The sequence below is a fragment of the Polyodon spathula genome, chromosome 19, assembly GCF_017654505.1.
Source record: "Polyodon spathula isolate WHYD16114869_AA chromosome 19, ASM1765450v1, whole genome shotgun sequence".
Taxonomy (NCBI): domain Eukaryota; kingdom Metazoa; phylum Chordata; class Actinopteri; order Acipenseriformes; family Polyodontidae; genus Polyodon; species Polyodon spathula.
In genome coordinates, this window is record NC_054552.1 from 11,807,941 (window position 1) to 11,828,547 (window position 20,607).

The 20,607-nt window shown below is 40.1% G+C and overlaps 1 protein-coding gene and 1 long non-coding RNA gene across 4 annotated transcripts in view; both read right to left on the minus strand.

Annotated features, from left to right (window-relative positions):
* Nucleotides 1–1,912: 1,912 nt before the first annotated feature.
* Nucleotides 1,913–6,245, minus strand: LOC121294288. The gene is made up of 2 exons (XR_005946762.1): nt 4,965–6,245; nt 1,913–3,535 (listed from the first exon to the last, which is right to left on the minus strand). It is a non-coding gene; the product is annotated as an uncharacterized LOC121294288 (long non-coding RNA).
* Nucleotides 6,246–6,722: 477 nt separating this feature from the next.
* Nucleotides 6,723–20,607, minus strand: part of LOC121294751 (USP6 N-terminal-like protein) — a 107,801-nt gene continuing 93,916 nt past the window's right edge. For all 3 annotated transcript variants that reach the window (XM_041218811.1, XM_041218809.1, XM_041218810.1), the window contains 3 exons: nt 12,136–12,235; nt 10,115–10,267; nt 6,723–9,720 (listed from right to left, as the gene is read on the minus strand). In XM_041218811.1, coding sequence (XP_041074745.1) covers nt 8,129–9,720; nt 10,115–10,267; nt 12,136–12,235 — 1,845 coding nt within the window. In that variant the 3' untranslated portion in view covers nt 6,723–8,128. The remainder of the gene's footprint in view (nt 9,721–10,114; nt 10,268–12,135; nt 12,236–20,607) is intronic.

Sequence of the window (20,607 nt, forward strand, 5' to 3'; positions counted from 1 at the left end):
CTGTATCTATAATTAATATATCCTCTATGTGTTAGGCTATTTATTTTCTGCTTCTCTGTCTTGCTGTGCCATCAGTGTTTGTTCATTTTTTTTTTAAATAATGTGATTGATTATCCAACTTTCTTTTATTTGGGGAAGTTTTCTTTACAGAAGCTCGGGTGCGTTTGGCCAGTTTGTTTGATTGTTTGATCGACTACCAGGAAGTACGTACCACCCCTAATTTAAATATGACACACCCAAACAATTGGTTGCCAAATTTAACTGTTGAGTGCCATTTTAGGGGCAAGCCATTATTTTGCTTTAGCAGTGAATGTCAGGTTTTCTACTGCAATCAAGTGCTAAATTTCATTGTTCATTTCCTAAATGTTTTTGTTTTTTTCTCAGCAGTTACGTCAGTAGCACGTGGCTCTGGCTGCCGTGTCAGGGAAGATGTACACTTCCTAATCACAGTCCCAGTATTTCTATGCTTTCTGCTTTCACTGTTCTTCAAATGGTCATTTTGAGAAATAATCCCTGCAACAGCTGACACATGCTGATACATTTACTGTTTTTCCATCATGGTAACGTCTTGGATTGCTATGCCTGCATTATGGCTCATTTAACTCATCTATTTGCTGTGGACTTAAATCATTGTCAAACTCCTCATGGTAAACAATGTAATTAAATCTGTTATATCTGGGATAGATGTGGCTGCTAAAGAAGATGCAACAGATAAAAAAAAAAAAAAAAGGTTTTGTTGACTCTAAACTTTACTTAGGCACCCTACGCTTTGATTGACGAAAGACAACATTGGTTTATTGGAGTTCACAAAGAAAACTTTTTTTCAGCTTGATATAGTAAACTATTTACTTAGATTTCTTTTTTTTTGTAGTTCTTGACCATTCTAATTATTTAGTGTTCGGGGCATTTTATTACTGTGCAACACTCAACCATTTGTGCATTTATATAAATTTTTCTTCTTCTAAATTTATTGAATGCAACTGATTTTAAAAGGTACATTTTACAAAACTACTCACACACATTTGGTCACCATCACTCCTGTTGCATGAAACTGGGATTACCGTATTTCATGTTTTTCAGGTTTCACAGCACTTCTGGACTTCCAGACATTTGCATCTAATCAGATTGTTACTGTCCTTCTCACACTTGTCTTTGATACGTGTAATGTTTACAGACCGACTGCCCTCTGAAATATTGACAGACGGTTTGAAAAGGGAGAGGCAGCATTGTTTGGGTTACTTGAGCCAATGGGGACTAACACCAAAAAGACAGTTGCCAAAAAAATGTTTTAATCAGTCTGGAGCCCTGGAAGTTTGTAAACATTACCTAAAAACGTACTTCCCAGCAGGGTAGTTATTGATTGACTTGCTCCCATAGTGTCTGATAGTGTCCCTTGGAGGCCACTATATCAACACGAGGGGATCAGTGGTTTCCCACCAAACACGAAATATCCAGTCATTATATTTTATTAAGCCTTGAAAGTCAGCTTTGTTTGCTTTCAGTAGCACAGAATTCGCACAGAAGGCCATTTAGGTCTGTTTTTCAAGTGGAGATATTGTTGAAAGATGGAAGTAGATGTTCCATTTTGGGTTTGTTTGCTTTTTCCATTTGAATTTGTTGAATCTCATCAGAAAAGCAAATCAACCAGGAAAGCGTACACCATAGTAGGCAGTATAGACATATTTTGCTTGCTCTAACTACAAGTCTTTTCGGTTACTGCATGAACAATTGTACCATGTCAGTTTCCAATCTGTACAGCTATTTTAATAAGCATGTATGTTTTTTAAAACTTTCGGCAGGCCAATTTCTTAAACCCCATGAAGTTCACACAAAATGTTTAATTGTGAGGGGTGTGCTGTGGGAGGTGATGTCAGAACCAGGAAGGATAACACAAAAGGTAGGAATGCGGAGGAATAATTGCGTGGCATATTTATTAAGTAAATACCAAAGTAACAAAATAAAGACATTCAGAATAAATACAACAAGCACAGGGGCCAAAACAAAGCAAACACAAACACGCAAGTACCTTTCTCACACAGACGCCAGTAGCATTCGCACTCTCTCCTGTGCTCTCCAAATCACTCCCCCTCTACAGTCATGACTGAGGGATTAACCAGCTATTAATCATCTAGTCAACTCCTCGGTCACATTCTGCACAGGTTTACTAAAGATGCGTGACTGTCAGATAATTGAATAAATCAGTCGCTGACAGTCACGCATTTCCACAGGAATTAAACAAAAATAAAAAATAGCAGACAGCATTTCTGCCAATCCTACATTTAAACAAAAAGGGCTTTTTGCTGTGATATTCTAAACACATAAATAATAATCATAATAATAATACAAAATTATACATGTTATGCACAGAGGCAGGGAGTACCCTGTCAGAGGGATATTATATCGCTAAGATACATGCTACCCCCACTGAAGAGCTGACTGCTCTGACCTATCATGGAGTGGATATCAGCTTGTATCGTACAGCACCCAATCAAAATATTCTACACTATATGTGTACATGAAAATGAATGCCTATGCAAACTTCCAGGAACTAGTAATGAATGCCAGAAATATGGTATTATTCATATACCAACTTCCTCTATAACTTAAAAACCACAAGAATAAGGTAAGTAGGGTAGACCAAAGTAACACTGATGAAGGCACAGTCTATTCGATTCTATTTACAAGCCCATTCAAAACTGTAGGCAAAGTACTTCAGAAACTAGAAATACTCATACTTTTAAAATACAAAATATCTACAAAACTCCTACAAAACAATATTTATTGCTGTACACATATCAAAATAATTAGCATGTTATACTGCAAATTTTTTTTACAGCCAAATGAAATTCTACATTTTTTTTATATATCAAAATATACAGTATGATTAACAAAAAAACAAAAAAAAGCAAATTAAAGCTTTATGGTGCATAATTATTGACAGAGCTTTATAAATCGGATCTAAACTCTTGCTATCCCTCCCTAAAACTGTAAAACCCATTGTGAACATGAGAGAATGAATCCGAGCTGCAAATCTCCCTCCCGACCTAGAAGGGTGCTAAGTAAGTTTGGTGGTACGCCTTCACAGGGATGCGCTGCCTCAATGGTAAGACAGAACTGGAAGCCGGCCACCACGGGAGCTGAAGCTATGACACCTGCACTGCCACCCCACCTGAACCTGATACAGAACCACGGAACACCTGCACTACCACCCCACCTGAACCTGACACAGAACCACGGAGAATGGGCACTACCACCTCACCTGAACCCGATACAGAACCACGGAGCGCAGGCACTACCATTCCAACTGAACTTTATTCAGAACCACGGAACACCTGCACTACCACCCCACCTGAATGTGATACAGAACCACGGAGTACCTGCACTACCACCCCACCTGAACCTGATACAGAACCACGGAGCACCTGCACTACCACCCCACCTGAACCTGACACAGAACCACGGAGAATGGGCACTACCACCTCACCTGAACCCGATACAGAACCACGGAGCACCTGCACTACCACCCCACCTGAACCTGATACAGAACCACGGAACACCTGCACTACCACCCCACCTGAACCTGATACAGAACCACGGTGCACCTGCACTACCACCCCACCTGAACCTGATACAGAACCACGGAGCACCTGCACTACCACCCCACCTGAACCTGATATAGAACCACCTGGATACAGCACCTGGGCACTACCACCCCACCTGAACCTGATACAGAACCACGGAGCACGGGCACTACCACCCCACCTGAACCCGATACAGAACCACGGTGCACCTGCACTACCACCCCACCTGAACCTGATACAGAACCACAGAGGATGGGCACTACCACCCCACCTGAACCTGATACAGAACCACGGTGCATGGGCACTACCACCCCACCTGAACCTGATACAGAACCACAGAGCACCTGCACTACCACCCCACCTGAACCTGATACAGAACCACAGAAGCACCTGCACTACCACCCCACCTGAACCTGATACAGAACCACGGAGCATGGGCACTACCACCCCACCTGAACCTGATACAGAACCACAGAGCACCTGCACTACCACCCCACCTGAACCTGATACAGAACCACAGAGCACTACCACCCCACCTGAACCTGATACAGAACCACAGTGCATGGGCACTACCACCCCACCACCTGATACCACCTGCACTACCAGCCCACCTGAACCCAATACAGAACCACGGATGCATGGGCACTACCACCCCACCTGCACCCGATACAGAACCACGGAGCACCTGCACTACCACCCAACCTGAACCTGATACAGAACCACGGAACACCTGCAATACCATCCCACCTGAACCTGATACAGAACCACAGAACACCTGCACTACCACCCCACCTGAACGTGATACAGAACCACCGAGCACGGGCACTACCACCTCACCTGAACCCGATATAGAACCACAGTGCATGGGCACTACCACCCCACCTGAACCTGATACAGAACCACAGAGCGCCTGCACTACCACCCCACCTGAACCTGATATAGAACCACGGTGCACCTGCACTACCACCCCACCTGAACCTGATACAGAACCACGGTGCACCTGCACTACCACCCCACCTGAACCTGATACAGAACCACAGAGCACCTGCACTACCACCCCACCTGAACCTGATACAGAACCACGGTGCATGGGCACTACCACCCCACCTGAACCTGATACAGAACCACAGAGCGCCTGCACTACCACCCCACCTGAACCTGATACAGAACCACAGAGGATGGGCACTACCACCCCACCTGAACCTGATACAGAACCACAGAGCACCTGCACTACCACCCCACCTGAACCTGATACAGAACCACAGAGGATGGGCACTACCACCCCACCTGAACCTGATACAGAACCACAGAGCATGGGCACTACCACCCCACCTGAACCTGATACAGAACCACAGAGCACCTGCACTACCACCCCACCTGAACCTGATACAGAACCACAGAGGATGGGCACTACCACCCCACCTGAACCTGATACAGAACCACAGAGCACGGGCACAACCACCCCACCTGCACCCGATACAGAACCACGGAACACCTGCACTACCACCCCACCTGAACCTGATACAGAACCACCGAGCACGGGCACTACCACCTCACCTGAACCCGATATAGAACCACAGTGCATGGGCACTACCACCCCACCTGAACCTGATACAGAACCACAGAGCACCTGCACTACCATCCCACCAGAACCTGACACAGAACACCAGCACTACCACCCCACCTGAACCTGATACAGAGCCATGGAGCACCTGCACTACCACCCCACTGAACCTGACACAGTAAGACTACACAGCCTACTCAAGAGCTGTTACATTATTAAAACTTGCGAACTGTGCCGTACTTGCTATGCACAGGATGACAGCAATACACTGGATTTGAAGTCATGAAGCCACTCAAAGACAATAAAAAAAGCCACTTTTCAGAACTTCCAGTATATCGAATTTTGCCGTGACAGTCATCTCGTGCACATTAGATTGCCAACTGACTATACGTCTAAAGAAACATATATTATTGTGTGATAATAATGTATCTTGACCCATGTTATTTTACATATACTATGTCTCTTAAAGCATATAAATAATGAAACTTAAAAATGTGTCTATTGTTTTATCTGTTTCAAATCTTATAGTTTAACAAGATAAGAATATAGAATAAAGTGTTTTTATTTTCTATAGTTTATTCATTAACTGCTGAAGTAATGTACATTTTCAAAGTACAAAAAATGTCCCTGTTTTTATTTTCAATGTATTATTTCCTCTGTGTTGTACTGCACTTCTTGTAGTGAGAGTGATAATGGCGAAGGCTGTTTTTACATGAAGCTGACGAAACAGGGTGCGTCATGAAAAAAAACAGCGATTCCACGGGCTGCGCGGAAATTGTGAAATTAGCCCAATACTGCAATTTTTACAATATTCATAAGAAATAAAACTATTTCATAATTATTTGTATTTTATACAAAAAAAAAAAAAAATCACATTAACGAAACCATACAGCTCTGCTATGTGGCTGCATGTAATATGCACCATGCATGTGCTGTGCAGTGATTATGTCATGTCACTATATGTAATCTAAGCAGGAAATTAAAATACTACACTGTAAAAAAGAAAACGGAGGTCTCTAAAAAGACAAAAAATGTGACTTTTACACAGCAATCCAGAAATCCAGAGCAGTATGCAGCTTCTTTACTTGCAAAGAAACAAAAAACGGTGACTTCCATAGTCCAAGTTTACTTATTAAATTTTGACCTGACAAAAGATGTTTGTTTGCGCAAATAACCCTTTTGAAAAATTGGACAACCAAAAGTTATGGAAATCCTTCAGACAAATGGTGTAGTGATTCCTTCATCAGCCTAGGTGAGACATGGATACTTACCTAAAGTTGCCGAGTATCACAAGCAGAAGATTGTGGAACTGGTAAAACAGTCTGGTTGCTTGTCAGTGGTTACACTGACAAGTCGACTGATGCACAAGATCAGTATGGGTTACAGGTATTTGTTTGGCAAGACCTAAATGGTGAACACGTATCTACCCGAGGTACTAGAACTGAAAGCTGTCCTTGCAGATACACTTTACCTACAGGCTGTTAATTACAACACCATTTCACAAGCTATTGTAAAATGCTCGAGTAACTTTGATGTTAATTTTGATGTCAGTGCATTTATCTGTATATTTGCTGAACACATAATTTATTTTATATATATGTACGCATTCCGTGAAATACGATACTTTACCCGTGACAATGCTGTGAATTTTAACGATTTTCATAGATCCTTAGTCATGACGTAGGAACATGTATTTTATCAGAATATGTTTTTTGCATACCTACATATGTACATGAAGATCACAAAGATATTTTTGTTTTCAATACAGTGTTATGTTTCTATGGCAAGATAGAATACATCAATTATAATAGTTACCTGTGGATTCTGCATTTTATATTTGCCAAGTAAAAAACAAAACACCACTTTTACTTCAGATACCTAGTCACGTAAGAAAATACATGGTAAGTATTAATAAATACTTTGGGGGTGAATTCTAGTACCTTTATTGGGGACATGTAGAGATGTTTCAGAGGGGACAGGGATTTCAGCTACACAGCCCTTGTGGTCCTTTTTCAACTCTTTTCCCTTGAAGTGGTTGAAGGACATGTTGTTGAAATAGCCTGGGAAATAATAATCTAAGCAACAACAGTAATAGTGAATTATACAGAAAACACATCATGATCCTAAACAAGAATGACATCCACCACTAAGAAATTGCAGATTACAAATTTTAAGGGCAGAAGTTGCTAAAAAGCCAGTGCTGTACTGTATATTTAAAACATGTAAAAATAAAACATTTCTGTTTTAAAATATGGCTTTTTGCTGCTCTTTGAATAACTGTCTGTGCACAATTCAATAAATAAATGCTTTTAAGTTGGTCATTACTCCTTCATATATTCTGTCAGATTTCTGGTTTTTAAGAAGTGGAACAGATCAAAAGGTCATGGTGAAAAAAGTTTTAAAAATAACAGCATGAATCTAAAAAATAGAAACTTTAAAAAGTATACTTTTCAAAGTAGTAAATAAAAGGTTAGGAAAACTTGCTACAAGACATTTCCATTTATAAAAGTTGCACAGTATGTTTGCATCTAATGAAGAAAGAAGTTTGTGTAACAGCTTCTCATTTTAGAAAATGCAGGTGGTTGGTCAGAAATTGGCACTTAATATGTTACTGTTACACATAACTGAGATAGCTTTGGTATTTATTATGTACACACTGGACCCCGGATCATTAAATGAACTGCGGAAAAAAGACCAATCAGATACTCACTCCATTGGTTTGTAGTGTCTACCTGACACTTGACTCAAATCAGAGAACTCTTATGCTCAGTATGGGAGCTGTTATTTACTAAATCACAGGGATCTAATGTTCAGTTAAAGTCCATTTGAGCCCAGTTGTTGTTCGGTTTTAATCCACAGCTGATAAATGACCCTGGATACGTGACTAATACATATCAAAGCACAAAAAAAAAAAAAAAAAAAAGGTTTTATTCACAAAGTGTTCGGCAAACTTAAAGTCTGCCCAATGCCATCAAGCTGTAATTTAAAATGTTACTGATTTAGAAAGCTGGGGATTTGAGGAGTGTGCCTGATAGAATTCTGTATCCGAATGGGCTGTGGGAACTGATTTAGCTTTTACTGCAGGGGGCGGCGAGGTTAGGATGGGTGAAGGCTTCCTTCTCACTAACAGAGGTTCCCCCTCTTCAACTATGAAGAGCTTAGCCTCTTCATTACAGCTTTCTATCAACTCGTCCTGGATGGGCAATGCTATTTGCTTTTGGTTCAAGTGGTTGCGCCCCCGAGCGTAGGCCATATGGATGGGGGTGGTGGATTCGACTATTTGAAATGGACTCAGTGCCTCCTCTTGAACAGACGATTGGCTGGTAACAGTTCTGCTGTACTCTTGCCCTGTGTAGCCCAGATCTTGACTGGGCTCATAAATCTGGAGGAATGGGGGCTGTCTGGAAGAAGCTGCAGATGTTTGCTTTGGTGGGTAAAAGGGTAAACGTGGTGGTGGCGGCAGCGATGGTGGAAGAAACAATGCAAAATCCTCTTTCTCTAACAGTGCCGGCATGCTTGAACTGTCACCAGAAGGTTTGGGAAGGTTGGATATTTGTGAGCTTTGTGCTGCAATTTCACTTTGAGATCCAGTACCAGTCAGTTCAAGAAGTTTGCCCAAGTACTGATCCTCAAATTCCCCATCTGACAAATTATCATAATGGGATGTATTTGAGGGCCGTCTTTCTCCCAAGTGTTCTGGTACCCCAAGAGTAACCATATTGTCTTCTGGTATAGGCGGGGGAAAGGAGAGGTCCTCCTTAATTAGGAGGGGAACTGGATCTGAGGGCAGTGGTAGGTCTTCTGAGAAAGAAATATCATCTTGAGGTAGGACAGCAGTGTAGCAGTCGTCACAAAGATACGATTCTGGTGGGGGTGGAGGCAAGTCAAAGAGTTCTGGCTGTTGTACAAATAATTCCTCATTCTCTACTATCTGAGCAGTAGAGCATATACTATCAGTCTCAACATGTACATACGGTGGGGGCCAGTCGTTTAGCTCTTGCTGTTGCTCTGTGTGAATGGCAACTTTGCTCTCGTCTGGTTTATTTTTTTCCTCTAGGGCTGGAAAGCATCCCTCTGCTGTATGGAACCCTCCTTCCATTGCGGGACCTGCAAGTTCTTCTAACAAGGGGGTTCCCTCCTTCTTTTCTGAAATAACATCCTTGTTAAAATTTGATAACCCAGGCCCAGTAGAAGCTACATTCTCTGAAATAGTGCTAGGGTTTTCCAAAATCAGAGGCTGGCTTGTTTCTGAGGCATTGATTTGACTTCCAGCATGAATGAAGGGCTGCTCTCCTGGCAAAGAGTCATTGTGCAGTTTGTAAGAATGAACCAGAATGGGCTCTGGAGAAGGAATGGGCAGGTTTTCACCATTACCAGTATTAAAATTGTTCTCACTGAGTGACAGAGGGCTGTTATCTGACAGTATCCTTTCCTGATCTCCCTCAATTTTGAGTCTGACTGACTCTGGCCTGGCGATCTTATTCTTCCCGTTGGCAGTAAGGTGTGGTTTCATGGGTATAAGGGAGACTGGTATCTCCTGGCCAAGCGGTTTCTTGGGAAATTCATCAGGTTTTGCTGTTTAAAAAATGAAAATATATTAAACCCATTCACAACAGAAATGGGGCAATTAATCATAATCTGATACTGTCCAGGGACTTGTCTGGACAAGTTCTGAAAGACATTCTTTTCAGTGCACATAGATAAAAACTGCTGGACAGAAGACCTTGAAGTTGTAATGTACTGGCTCTCTACCCACCTCCATAATCACTGGGTACAGAACCATTTTTTTTTCTAAGTAAATAACCAAATAAACATTTTATCCTAGTTGTCATGGTCTGCACTAGAGCTGGCTAATTAAGAAACAATTTTTAGCTCTTTGGAAAATATGCATAATTTCAAAATAACCATTTTTTCTTTAATAGAGGTATGAATTTCATTTATCTAAAAAAAGAGGGCACATTTTCAATACCTGGAGTTGGAAGATCAAGCTTCATTTTCCGCAGTTCAGTCATGGATGCTTGGAGCTGCTCTATGACAATGTCATCATTCAAATGAAAAGATCTGACAATATTCTCTTGAAGAAACTCACGCAGCTCTTCTAACGACATTTTCAACAGGTTCTCTGAAACAGAAGATTTTAAAAATGAACACCCACAGCGATGCAGTCTTGTGGATCTAAACTCCAAATACTATTTTCAATTAAAATGATTTGTATTTTCTGCACCTTTAGTTTAAAAGAGTTACATTTAGAAATATAAAAATACATTTTATTTAAATTACAAAGATTGGACCACAAGTATTTTTCATTGTCTTCTTGTCCAAACATTTGTAATTCAAGTTTCTTTTAGCATTTCTTAGTTGAGCACTGTTGAGTCTAATACGTATGGCTTATAAACATTAAGCAGTGTTAGTGATCTACCATTCTTTACATTTGCTGCTCTTTTGTAATCCTGATACTATACATTTGGGGAGAAAACTAATCTGTGGTTATGTCAGTACTGTGTGATGCACTTTCGTGATGCACTGTGTTATGTCGTTACTGTTGGTAAAATGAGGCTAAAATTCTATAACCACGAATTCAGACGAGCCTGGATAGTGGTTAAGCTGCTTGGTTGAGCCAGTTCACGCCCAGTGTCTGTCCTGTTACACATACACTGAACAAAAATATAAATGCAACATGCAACAATTTCAAAGATTTTACAGAGTTACAGTTCATATAAGGAAATCAGTCAATTGAAATAAATTCATTAGGCCCTAATCTATGGATTTCACATGACTGGGAATACAGATATGCATCTGTTGGTCACAGATACCTTAAAAAAAAAAAAAAAAAAAAAAAAAAAGGTATGGGAGTGGATCAGAAAACCAGTCAGTATCTGGTGTGACCACCATTTGCCTCATGCAGCGCGACACATCCCCTTCGCATAGAGTTGATCAGGCTGTTGATTGTGGCCTGTGGAATGTTGTCCCACTCCTCTTCAATGGCTGTGCGAAGTTGCTGGATTATTGGCAGGAACTATCGATGAAGACATCTTTGGGTAAAAAAACTTGCAGTGTAATGATCATGCTGTTTAATCAGCTTCTTGATATGCCACAACTGTCAGGTGGATGGATTATCTTTGCAAAGGAGAAATGCTCACTAACAGGGATGTAAACAAATTTGTGCACAAAATTTGAGAGAAATAAGCTTTTTGTGCGTATGGCAAATTTCAGGGATCTTTTATTTCAGCTCATGAAACATGGGACCAACACTTTACATGTTGCGTTTATATTCTTGTTCAGTGTACATTGCATTGCTTTATTCAGAGTACAGAAACAGTAAACATGGACTCCATAAGACAATTTCAAACATGAACACGCTCTTCCTTCGAGTATTGGGCCTCTCAGGAATTCCTTTCAAGGACTTGAAAAAAGCAATTGAATGCAACCGCTTTTAGAACTCGCTATTAATATCTTTAAGCACTCCTCACACCCGGTGCTTGGCAAGTAACCATTGAAATCAATAGAAACAGTCACATCGGTTGTAGCATGAAGTTAAAGATGTGAGCAAGCAAATGTATGTATATTTCATGTGGAAATAGTGATAGATGAAGTGTCACATTTGCTGTGGCTCATCCAGAGTGGGAAATTCACTCACCATGCATCCAGTGTGAAGAAGGCTTTATATTAATTTTAAACTAGCTAAGGTTTAGGAAACCCAATAATAAATTTTTACCTGTGGATCAATGAGTACCTTCCTAAATAGTTGGCTGCATCTCTGGGACAAACTATGATCTTAGGGTTAAAAGTTATTTATCTGAGGGTCCTATTGATGAAGACATCTTTGGGTTAAAAAACTTGCAGGTTAACATGAACCATTTTTAGTAAATCTTTGTATGCAAGTTTGTATTCTGGTCATTTGTATTCTGAACAGTTAGTCCATTTTATAACACAACTATGACTCAAGTTTGTATCTCCTAAAAAAAAAAAAAAAAAAAAAAAGGTCCTTACTCTTGTGCAGTTTGAGTACGGTGTAAGCCATTGCAGTCAGGACCCGTTCACCTTCCAAAATATAGATATCCCATAGACGAAGGGTCAATGTAAAGGGGGTCTGTTCAGGAAGAAAGAGTCATTAATACACACACACAATGAGTGTACAAAACATTAGGAACACCTGCTTTTTCCATGAAATAGACTGACTAGGTGAATCCAGGTGAAAGCTTATTTGATGTAACCTGTTAAAATCCACTTCAATCAGTGTAGATGAAGGGGAGACAAGTTAAAGAAGGATTTTTAAGCCTTGACACAAATGAGACATTGATTGTGTATGCGTGCCATTCAGAAGGTAAATGGGCAAGACAAAAAATTTAAGTGCCTTTGAACGGGGTAGGGTAGTAGGTGCCAAGTGCGCCGTTTGAGTGTGTCAAGAACTGCAACGCTGCTGGGTTTTTCACACTCAACAGTTTCCCGTGTGTATCAAGGATGGTCCACCCAAAGAACATCCAGTGGTCGAAAACAGCTCACTGATGAAAGAGGCCAAAGGAGGCTAACCCGAACTGTGCAGAGCAACAGACGGACTAGTTAGTCAACTGACAGCCCAGTACAACATTGGTGCTGAAAGACCCATAAAGAATGCACAACTCGTCGTACCTTGATACGAATGGGGCAGCTGACGACCTAACAAAGTTCCACTTCTTTCAGCAAAATACAAGAAACTGTGGTTGCAATGGGGTAAGGAACGAAAACACTGGACACTGGAGGATTGGAAAAACATTGCCTGGTCTGATGGATCCCTGTTCTTGCTGTTTCATGCTGATGGGAGGACTAGGGTACAGAGAAAATCACACGAGTACATGCATCCATCATGCCATGTGTCATCATTGCAGGCTGGTGATGGTGTTGTGATGGTGTGGGGTGTGTTTTCATGGCACACATTGGGCCCCTTGATAAAAGTGGAGCACCATTTGAATGCCACAGGATATCTGAACATCATTGCCAATCAGGTGCATCCCTTCATGGCAGCAGTGTATCCATCTGCTAATGGATTTTTTCAGCAAGATAATGCCCCATGCCATAAGGCTAGGATTGTCCAGGAATGGTTCCACAAACATGACAGTGAATTCAGCTTACTGGAGTGGCCTGCCCAGTCACCAGATCTCAATCCAATTGAGCATCTGTGGGATGAGATGGAACAAGCTATTCGGAGTAGAGATCCACTACCAGCCAACTTGACACAACTGTGGGAAGCATTGGAGTCAACATGGGCCAGCATCCCTGTGGAACGCTTTTGACACCTTCTAGAGTCCATGTCCCGACGAACTGAGGCTGTTCTGAGGGCAAAAGGAGGTGCAACTCAATATTAGGAAGGTGTTCCTAATGTTTTGTACACTCAGTGTGTGTGTATATATATATATATATATATATATATATATATATATATATATATATATATATATATATATATATATATATGTGTGCAGTGCCTATAGAAAGTCTACACCCCCTTGAACTTTTTTCACATTTTGTTGTGTCAGTGCCTCAGAGTTTCATGCATTTAAATGAGGTTTTTTTCTACTTATCTACACACCATACTCCACACTGTTAAGGGAGAAAAAAGTTTTTATTGAGAAAAAATATATATATATTAAAAATACAAAACTGAAAGATCATAATTAGATAAGTCTCCACCCCCCTGAGTTACTACTTGGTGGAAGCACCTTTGCCAGCAATTACAGATGTATCTCTGCTGGGATAGGTCTCTACCAACTTTGCACACCTAAATTTGGCAATATTTGACCATTCTTCTTTACAAAACTGTTCAGGCTCTGTCAAGTTCCTTGGGGAGCATTGATGGACAGCAATCTTCAAGTAATGCCACAAATTTTCAATTGGATTTAGGTCGGGGGACTGGGCCACTCAAGGACATTTACCTCTTTGTTCCTTAGCCACTCCAGTGTAGCTTTGGCTGTGTGCTTTGGGTCGTTGTCATACTGAAAGGTGAACTTCCATCCCAGTTTCAGCTTTCTTGCACAGGGCAGCAGGTTTTCCTCAAGGACTTTTCTGTATTTTGCTCCATTCATTTTCCCTTCTATCATGACAAGTGCCCCAGTTTCTGCCGATGAGAAACATCTCCATAAAATGATGCTGCCACCACCATGCTTCACAGCAGGAATGGTGTTCTTTCTGTGATTCACTGTGTTGCATTTGCGCGAAACATAATGCTTTGCATTTAGGCCAAAATGTTCCACTTTAGTTTCGTCAGACCACAAAACTTTTTGCCACATGGCTACAGAATCTCCTGAGTGTTTTTTTTTTGCATACTTTAAAACGGGATTCAAGGTGGTCTTTCTTGAGTAAAATACAGGCCAGATTTGTGGAGTGCTTGGGATATTGTTGTCACATGCACACTTTGACCAGTCTTGGTCATAAAAGTCTGTAACTCTTGCAAAGTTGTCATTGGCCTCTTGGTAGCCTCTCCTTCTTGTTCTGTCATCCAGTTTGGAGGGACAGTCTGATCTAGGCAGGGTCTTGGTGGTGCCATACATCTTCCACATCTTAATAATCATCTTGACCATGCTCCAAGGGATATTCAAGGCCTTTGATATTTTTTTATACCCATCCCCTGATCTGTGCCTTTCAACAACTTTGTACTGGAGGTTTTTTGAAAGCGCCTTGGTGCTTATGGTTGAGTCTTTGCTTTGAAATGCAGACTGCTGAATTTATCATGAAGTCATGTGAAACACTACAATTTAACACAGGTGGATGCCACTTAACTTGGTGTGTGATTCTGAAGGCGATTGGTTACACCTGAGTTAATTTAGGATTGTTATTACAAGGGGGGTGGACACTTATCCAACCAAGCTATTTCAGTTTTTATTTTTAATTAACTTTCTAAAAATTTATAGAATATTTTTTCACTTGGAAGTTGTGGGGTAGAATGTCTAGACAAATGAAAAAAAAACACAATTTTAATGGATATTAATTCCAGGCTATCAGGCAACCCGCATTGGCTGCCAATCTGATCTGCTCCTGAATTTTTTCAGACTCTTTTCCCAAAGCAGGACAAAGTAGAATGGGTGGAAGTATGTCACAATACTGACCAGAGTTTTACAATATTGAGAGAGTTTTATTTCTTTGAGTGTGTTTTCTCATGCTGCAAGCATTGTTATAAAATTGCAAGCGGGCAGGACATGGTCATGATGATCAAATCACAGAACAATTCTCATTAGCATGTTTGCCATTATCATTTCAATGATTGGCTGTTTTGAATGGAAGCAAGTTCACTCCCACCTTCATTTGGACACAGCCATAAATCTTACAAAATGCATTCATTTAAAAATACTCTTTTGTGAAATAACTTTTCCTAAGTTATTATTTTTTTTAATAATAATCACATTTCTATTTTCCTGATGTGATTTCACACAATGCAGTACCAAAATAAATCATATACATACAGTAATTATAATTCAAATGAATTAATTCAATTGTAATCAATTTCCTGAGTGATTTAAGTAACGCTTTTAATACACTACATTATCTATGTTTGTAAATTGACGAGTTCACAAGAATATTGTTTTACTAACAATTACTGTAAATCTCCAGAGAAGACAATTATTTTAATTACATACTGAATCACCTCCATCATTCAACAGATGGCAGTATTACGCCATTTTTGACCAGATTTCCTATGGAATATACATTTGGGAGACATCAAGTCTGTCGAAGAATTCATTGCCTCAAGTGTGAAACATATAATTTGTTTACAAAGTTTAATCCTGGCCAACCAACACTGCAGGGATTCTCGCTAAACAAATGGTACATTGGCTTTACATGAGAATTTCAAGATCTATTGTCATAGGCACTTTAGGAATACAATTTAATGGGCATATTCTCATTTAAGCAAATATAAATTGTACTTTTTACATCACAGGTATAAGAATACAAATTTCTCCTCGTTCTCCGTCTTATGCCTGCTTGACCACTAGTATTATAAGACACAGAATACTAATGACAGACTTGCATTGATAACCTCTTCAACCTACCTTTCTTTCATTAATTCTGCTTTGTCAGGAGCACTGTTGGATTTTTAGGTTAATATTTATGAATTTTCATTTGCACTGAATACTGGATAAGAGAAACAATTGTAAAAGCAATAATTTCTTCTTCCAGCAGGGTGCGCCAGAGAGCTTTTAGGAATTGAATGGGCTGTACATGCTTTTTCTTAACAAGAGTATTTCTGCTTAGGATTTGTTTAATACTCTCCTCCCTCTCCTGGGTAATATGTTTTTTAAAAGTAAATTGTTGATCAACAATGAGACTACTAAAGTAAAAAAAATCTGTAGAGTGGTGATCCAGTGGTTAAAGAAAGGGGCTTGTTATCAGGATGTTCCGGGTTCAATCCCAGCTCAGCAACTGACTCACTGTAACCCTGTGCAAGTTACTTAACTTCCTTGTGATCTGTCCTTCAAAAGAGACTCTGCAGCAGCAGTTGTGATGCACAGTTCAGCCCCTGGTCTCTGTAAGTCACGTTGGATAAAAGTGTTTCCTAAATGACTAAATAATAATAAAAGTTTGTAATCACTTTTTATATTTTTGGGAAATTCTCTTTTGCTAGAGATTTGATTGATTTGTAGTTTAAAATTGTTATTCTTTTTTATATTTTAGATTGCATGGTTGTGGGGTTTTAAATAGTAATTTTACATGAGTAGGGATTTATAAACTGAATAGGAGTCAGAATAGTAATTAGCTATGGTGACGTCACCAGTAATTTATGCAAATGAGTATCATCGAAGGTTCTAACCTTCCTTCGGTAATGTGTTCTGAAACTTCGAAGGTCAAAATGTACACTTCGTTGCAGCCCTATAAATAAAAACTGTATTTTTAAAACACATTTTTGATTGACAATGAGGCTAGTAATGTAGGCCTATACTGTTTTCCTTCTGTATTTTATTCATAGGGTAAAAGTTTGCATATTAATTTGTCATTTTTACTCACCAGCCAAGGAAATATCTCAATAGACATACACAGTAACAGATAAGAAGTCAGATCCAAATTTGCTTGGCAAAACACATTTATTCACAGACAGATGATGAACAAGTGCATCCATGTTCAGTGCAAAAGAGCGCAAAAACCTTTCAATCAGGCTTTTTCAATAGCCAAAAGAGTCTTGTGTTTATTATAATTGCCTGCTATTTTAGTGGTGGCCACATGTATGGCACCAACCTCCATTTTTGTATCTGTATTTTACCATCAAAATAATGTTGAACAGTTACTTTCTAAAATGTATTTCCAAAAGAGAATTCCTTTTAAAAATATATACTGTATAAGCCTGTGGCAGAGCAAAGCTCTGCCCTTTAAATTGGCAGGGATGGGGTTAACTTCCCCTACCTGCCTGGGTTTATTATGTTCAGGTGGCTGGGGTTGATTAGTTGATTAGGTTGATTAACGATCAATCAGCGCCCAGCCACCTGATATAAAAGGAGGCCTCTGCTTCTCATTTGGGGAGAGGGAGCTGAGGAAGCAGGTTGGTGTTTGTTTTGTGGTTTTTGAATTTTCTAAATCCAGTGAAGGCATTGCCCAGCCTGGAAACTTTATTTTTGTGAGTTTTGTTTTTGCTTTATTTGTGTTTGAGTATCTGTTATTTTGCCCTTGTGCACTTTATTTTTGTTTATTTATAATAAAATAGTTATTTTTTGAACTGCAGTCTGTCTCTGGGCCTCTATCCACTCGCCAGCCTGCCACAAAGCCACTGCAGTTTCAGGGCCATTCTCTTTGAGCTGGGATATGGGTTACCGAGCCATGTTGTCCTTTCAGATCCAACTTGACAAAGTTTTGAGATAAATCATCTACTCAGAACCAAATGAGCAGTGATGGTCCTAATGGCCTTGTGACACAGCAGAGGCTCTGCACATGGGTGCGTGTGTGTGTTTGGTGGCTGGCGGCCGTCTTGGTGAAGGCAGCTGTAACGAAGATGGCCACCCTTTGCACAGCCACATGGCATTGTTTAATTGTTTGATTGTTAGATTAAATGATTCATTGTGTAATTGATTGTGTGAGTGAAAAAGTGTGGAATGTGGCTAGGTGGTGATTGGATGATTTGGGGAGAGTGTGTTGGAGATAGTTTAGTGAAGGTGGGTTGCCCAGCCTGAACAGCGAGAGAGAGAGAGATAGATAGAGAATGAAAATTAATAAAAACAAAGGAACACTGGGATAGTCGAAGCTTGGGTGTTATATTTTGTTTGTTTTGAAGAGTTTGTAGGGTTTTTGTTTAACTCTTTGCAGTCCGATGTCGGACCCTGTCCGACATGTGCCTTTTAAACCTGTTTTACTATGAATAAAATGACTTTTAAACAGCGTGTGTAAAATAAACAGTGCGTGTGAAAATAAATAGACACGTCTGACAGGCGCTGAATAAATGGACCGCAAAGGGTTAAACATTTTGTTTGTTCCCGTTTTGATTGTTGTTAATAAAAGTGCGCCAAGATGCTTTAAACTGAAGTTGTGTGCCTGGGTGTGCTATTTCTGCCGCTGAACTGCCTTGACCGCACGCCACTACACCACAGGCATCTTCTTGTTCATAGATTTTTCTGTGTTCTATGTTCTTATGATATTCTCTATAACCTTGGAAAAGCTTTATTTATTTATTTTATTTATTTTATTTAGTGTGTCCAATTATTATTTTCCTCCCAATTTTCTCCCAATTTGGAAAGCACAATCGCTTTTCCCCTCACCGCAGCAATTCGACACACGGCTCAAGAGACCTGAAGATTCTGTGGGCGTCTTCTGCTCCCATGACCAATCCAGCTTCCTTTTTCACCCAGGAACTCGAGAGCGGATGTCAGCGAGCTACCGACCCCTGGAGGACAAAGGCCAGCCATGCAGGTGTCTGCCTTTTAGCTCACTGGGTGTGATGAGGAAACCGTCACTGCTGGTTTTGCCTCCCTAACTCACAGGAGTGCCAGAGGCAATGCAACAATCACTTCAGAGTCTCCAGCGAAGACCGGCAATTCCACACAGCCAGGACATGAACCTGCGCTGTATGACTCACCCTGCACACCATGTGGCTAACCTTTTACCAGCTGAGCCACTCGGGCACAAACCGTCTTTTTACATTTTGTTCAATCCTAAAAGGAACTGACAAAGTTAACCAATACATTAAGCATAGCCTAGACACCACGGCCAGCGGACACTGTTGAATATTAAGTGGACAAGCACAGATTGGTCAAATGGTCTCCTCTCGTTCATAAATGTTCTTATGTTCATATGTTCCTTGGTACCACACTCCAATCTACAGATGTAAGTAGAGATTAAATATATAGCCAACACTGAACAACAGAAATAACTTGGGATGTGACAGAAGGGACACTTTATAGGGGAAGTTTCAAAACACCATGCTTTGATTCTGCTTTATTGCACTTTTTAATGCTTTAACAAAGGTAAACCTGTATAACAGTAACTGTTACTACACTGACATTGATAACTAGAACACTAACGAAGGCAATAGACGAAATGTCTAGAGCTGTATCTGCCAAAAAAAACCTAACATGCATCCATTTGTGAATACTGTTGAGTAAAGTAACAAAAAAAGGGTATACTATTGCAGACAAGAGAACATAATTCAAAGCTCACCCAGTTTCTAGTAGCTCATGAAGTTTTCATCAAAGTGTTAAACTCTGAGACATGCGTTCTTGACTTAATGCAAGCTGTGCTGCCTGTGCTGAATTTGAGTGTGGGTTTGGAATGCGGACAATGGCTCATCTTTGCTTAGCCCATCAAAGTCAATGGAACTTGGATAAGTTTAGATGAAATACAGTTGAAGACCACAGGATCACCCAAAACTCCCAGGGATCATTACAAAAATAGATCACTGAGGAGTCCAGGATTAAGAGAACTCCTATACATTTGTAATGGTTCAGTTATTTTAAAACCCCTGCAGGAAAAGTGCCTTCCTGGTTCTCTGAACTATTTAGTGATTGAAGCTAACAAAATAATACTGTAAAATGACCACGTTATCTGTCCAATATATAAGTATGAATTGTTATTATTTAAAGACGCTTACATTTTAAAACATCTGGTACTGCAATAGGTACAATCTCTGCTTTCAGACAGTCTTGCACTTTCTTGGTCACTCCATTAGGAGAGTAAGATTGTCCCCACCCCCTCAGGGCCTTTTCCCCTGTCAGTAACCAATCAGCTGCCTGTTAATTCATTCATTCATTTAATTAAGATTTTCAATGAAGATGCATGTTAAAAAAAAGAAATGGCATTGTACTGTAGTACATAGAGTGACCATTGTAGCTTTACACTAGTTATTATAGTAACAGATTATTATTAGTGCTATATTTTATGGGCACTGGAAAACAATACTGAAATAATCATGAAATTCCAGGTTAAAACGAAGTTTGGTTTGGTCTTGGCCCTGCTTATCTTTCATGCTTCCTCTAGGCTAGCCACATCAAAGAGCTTTGGTTCTGACAGGACATT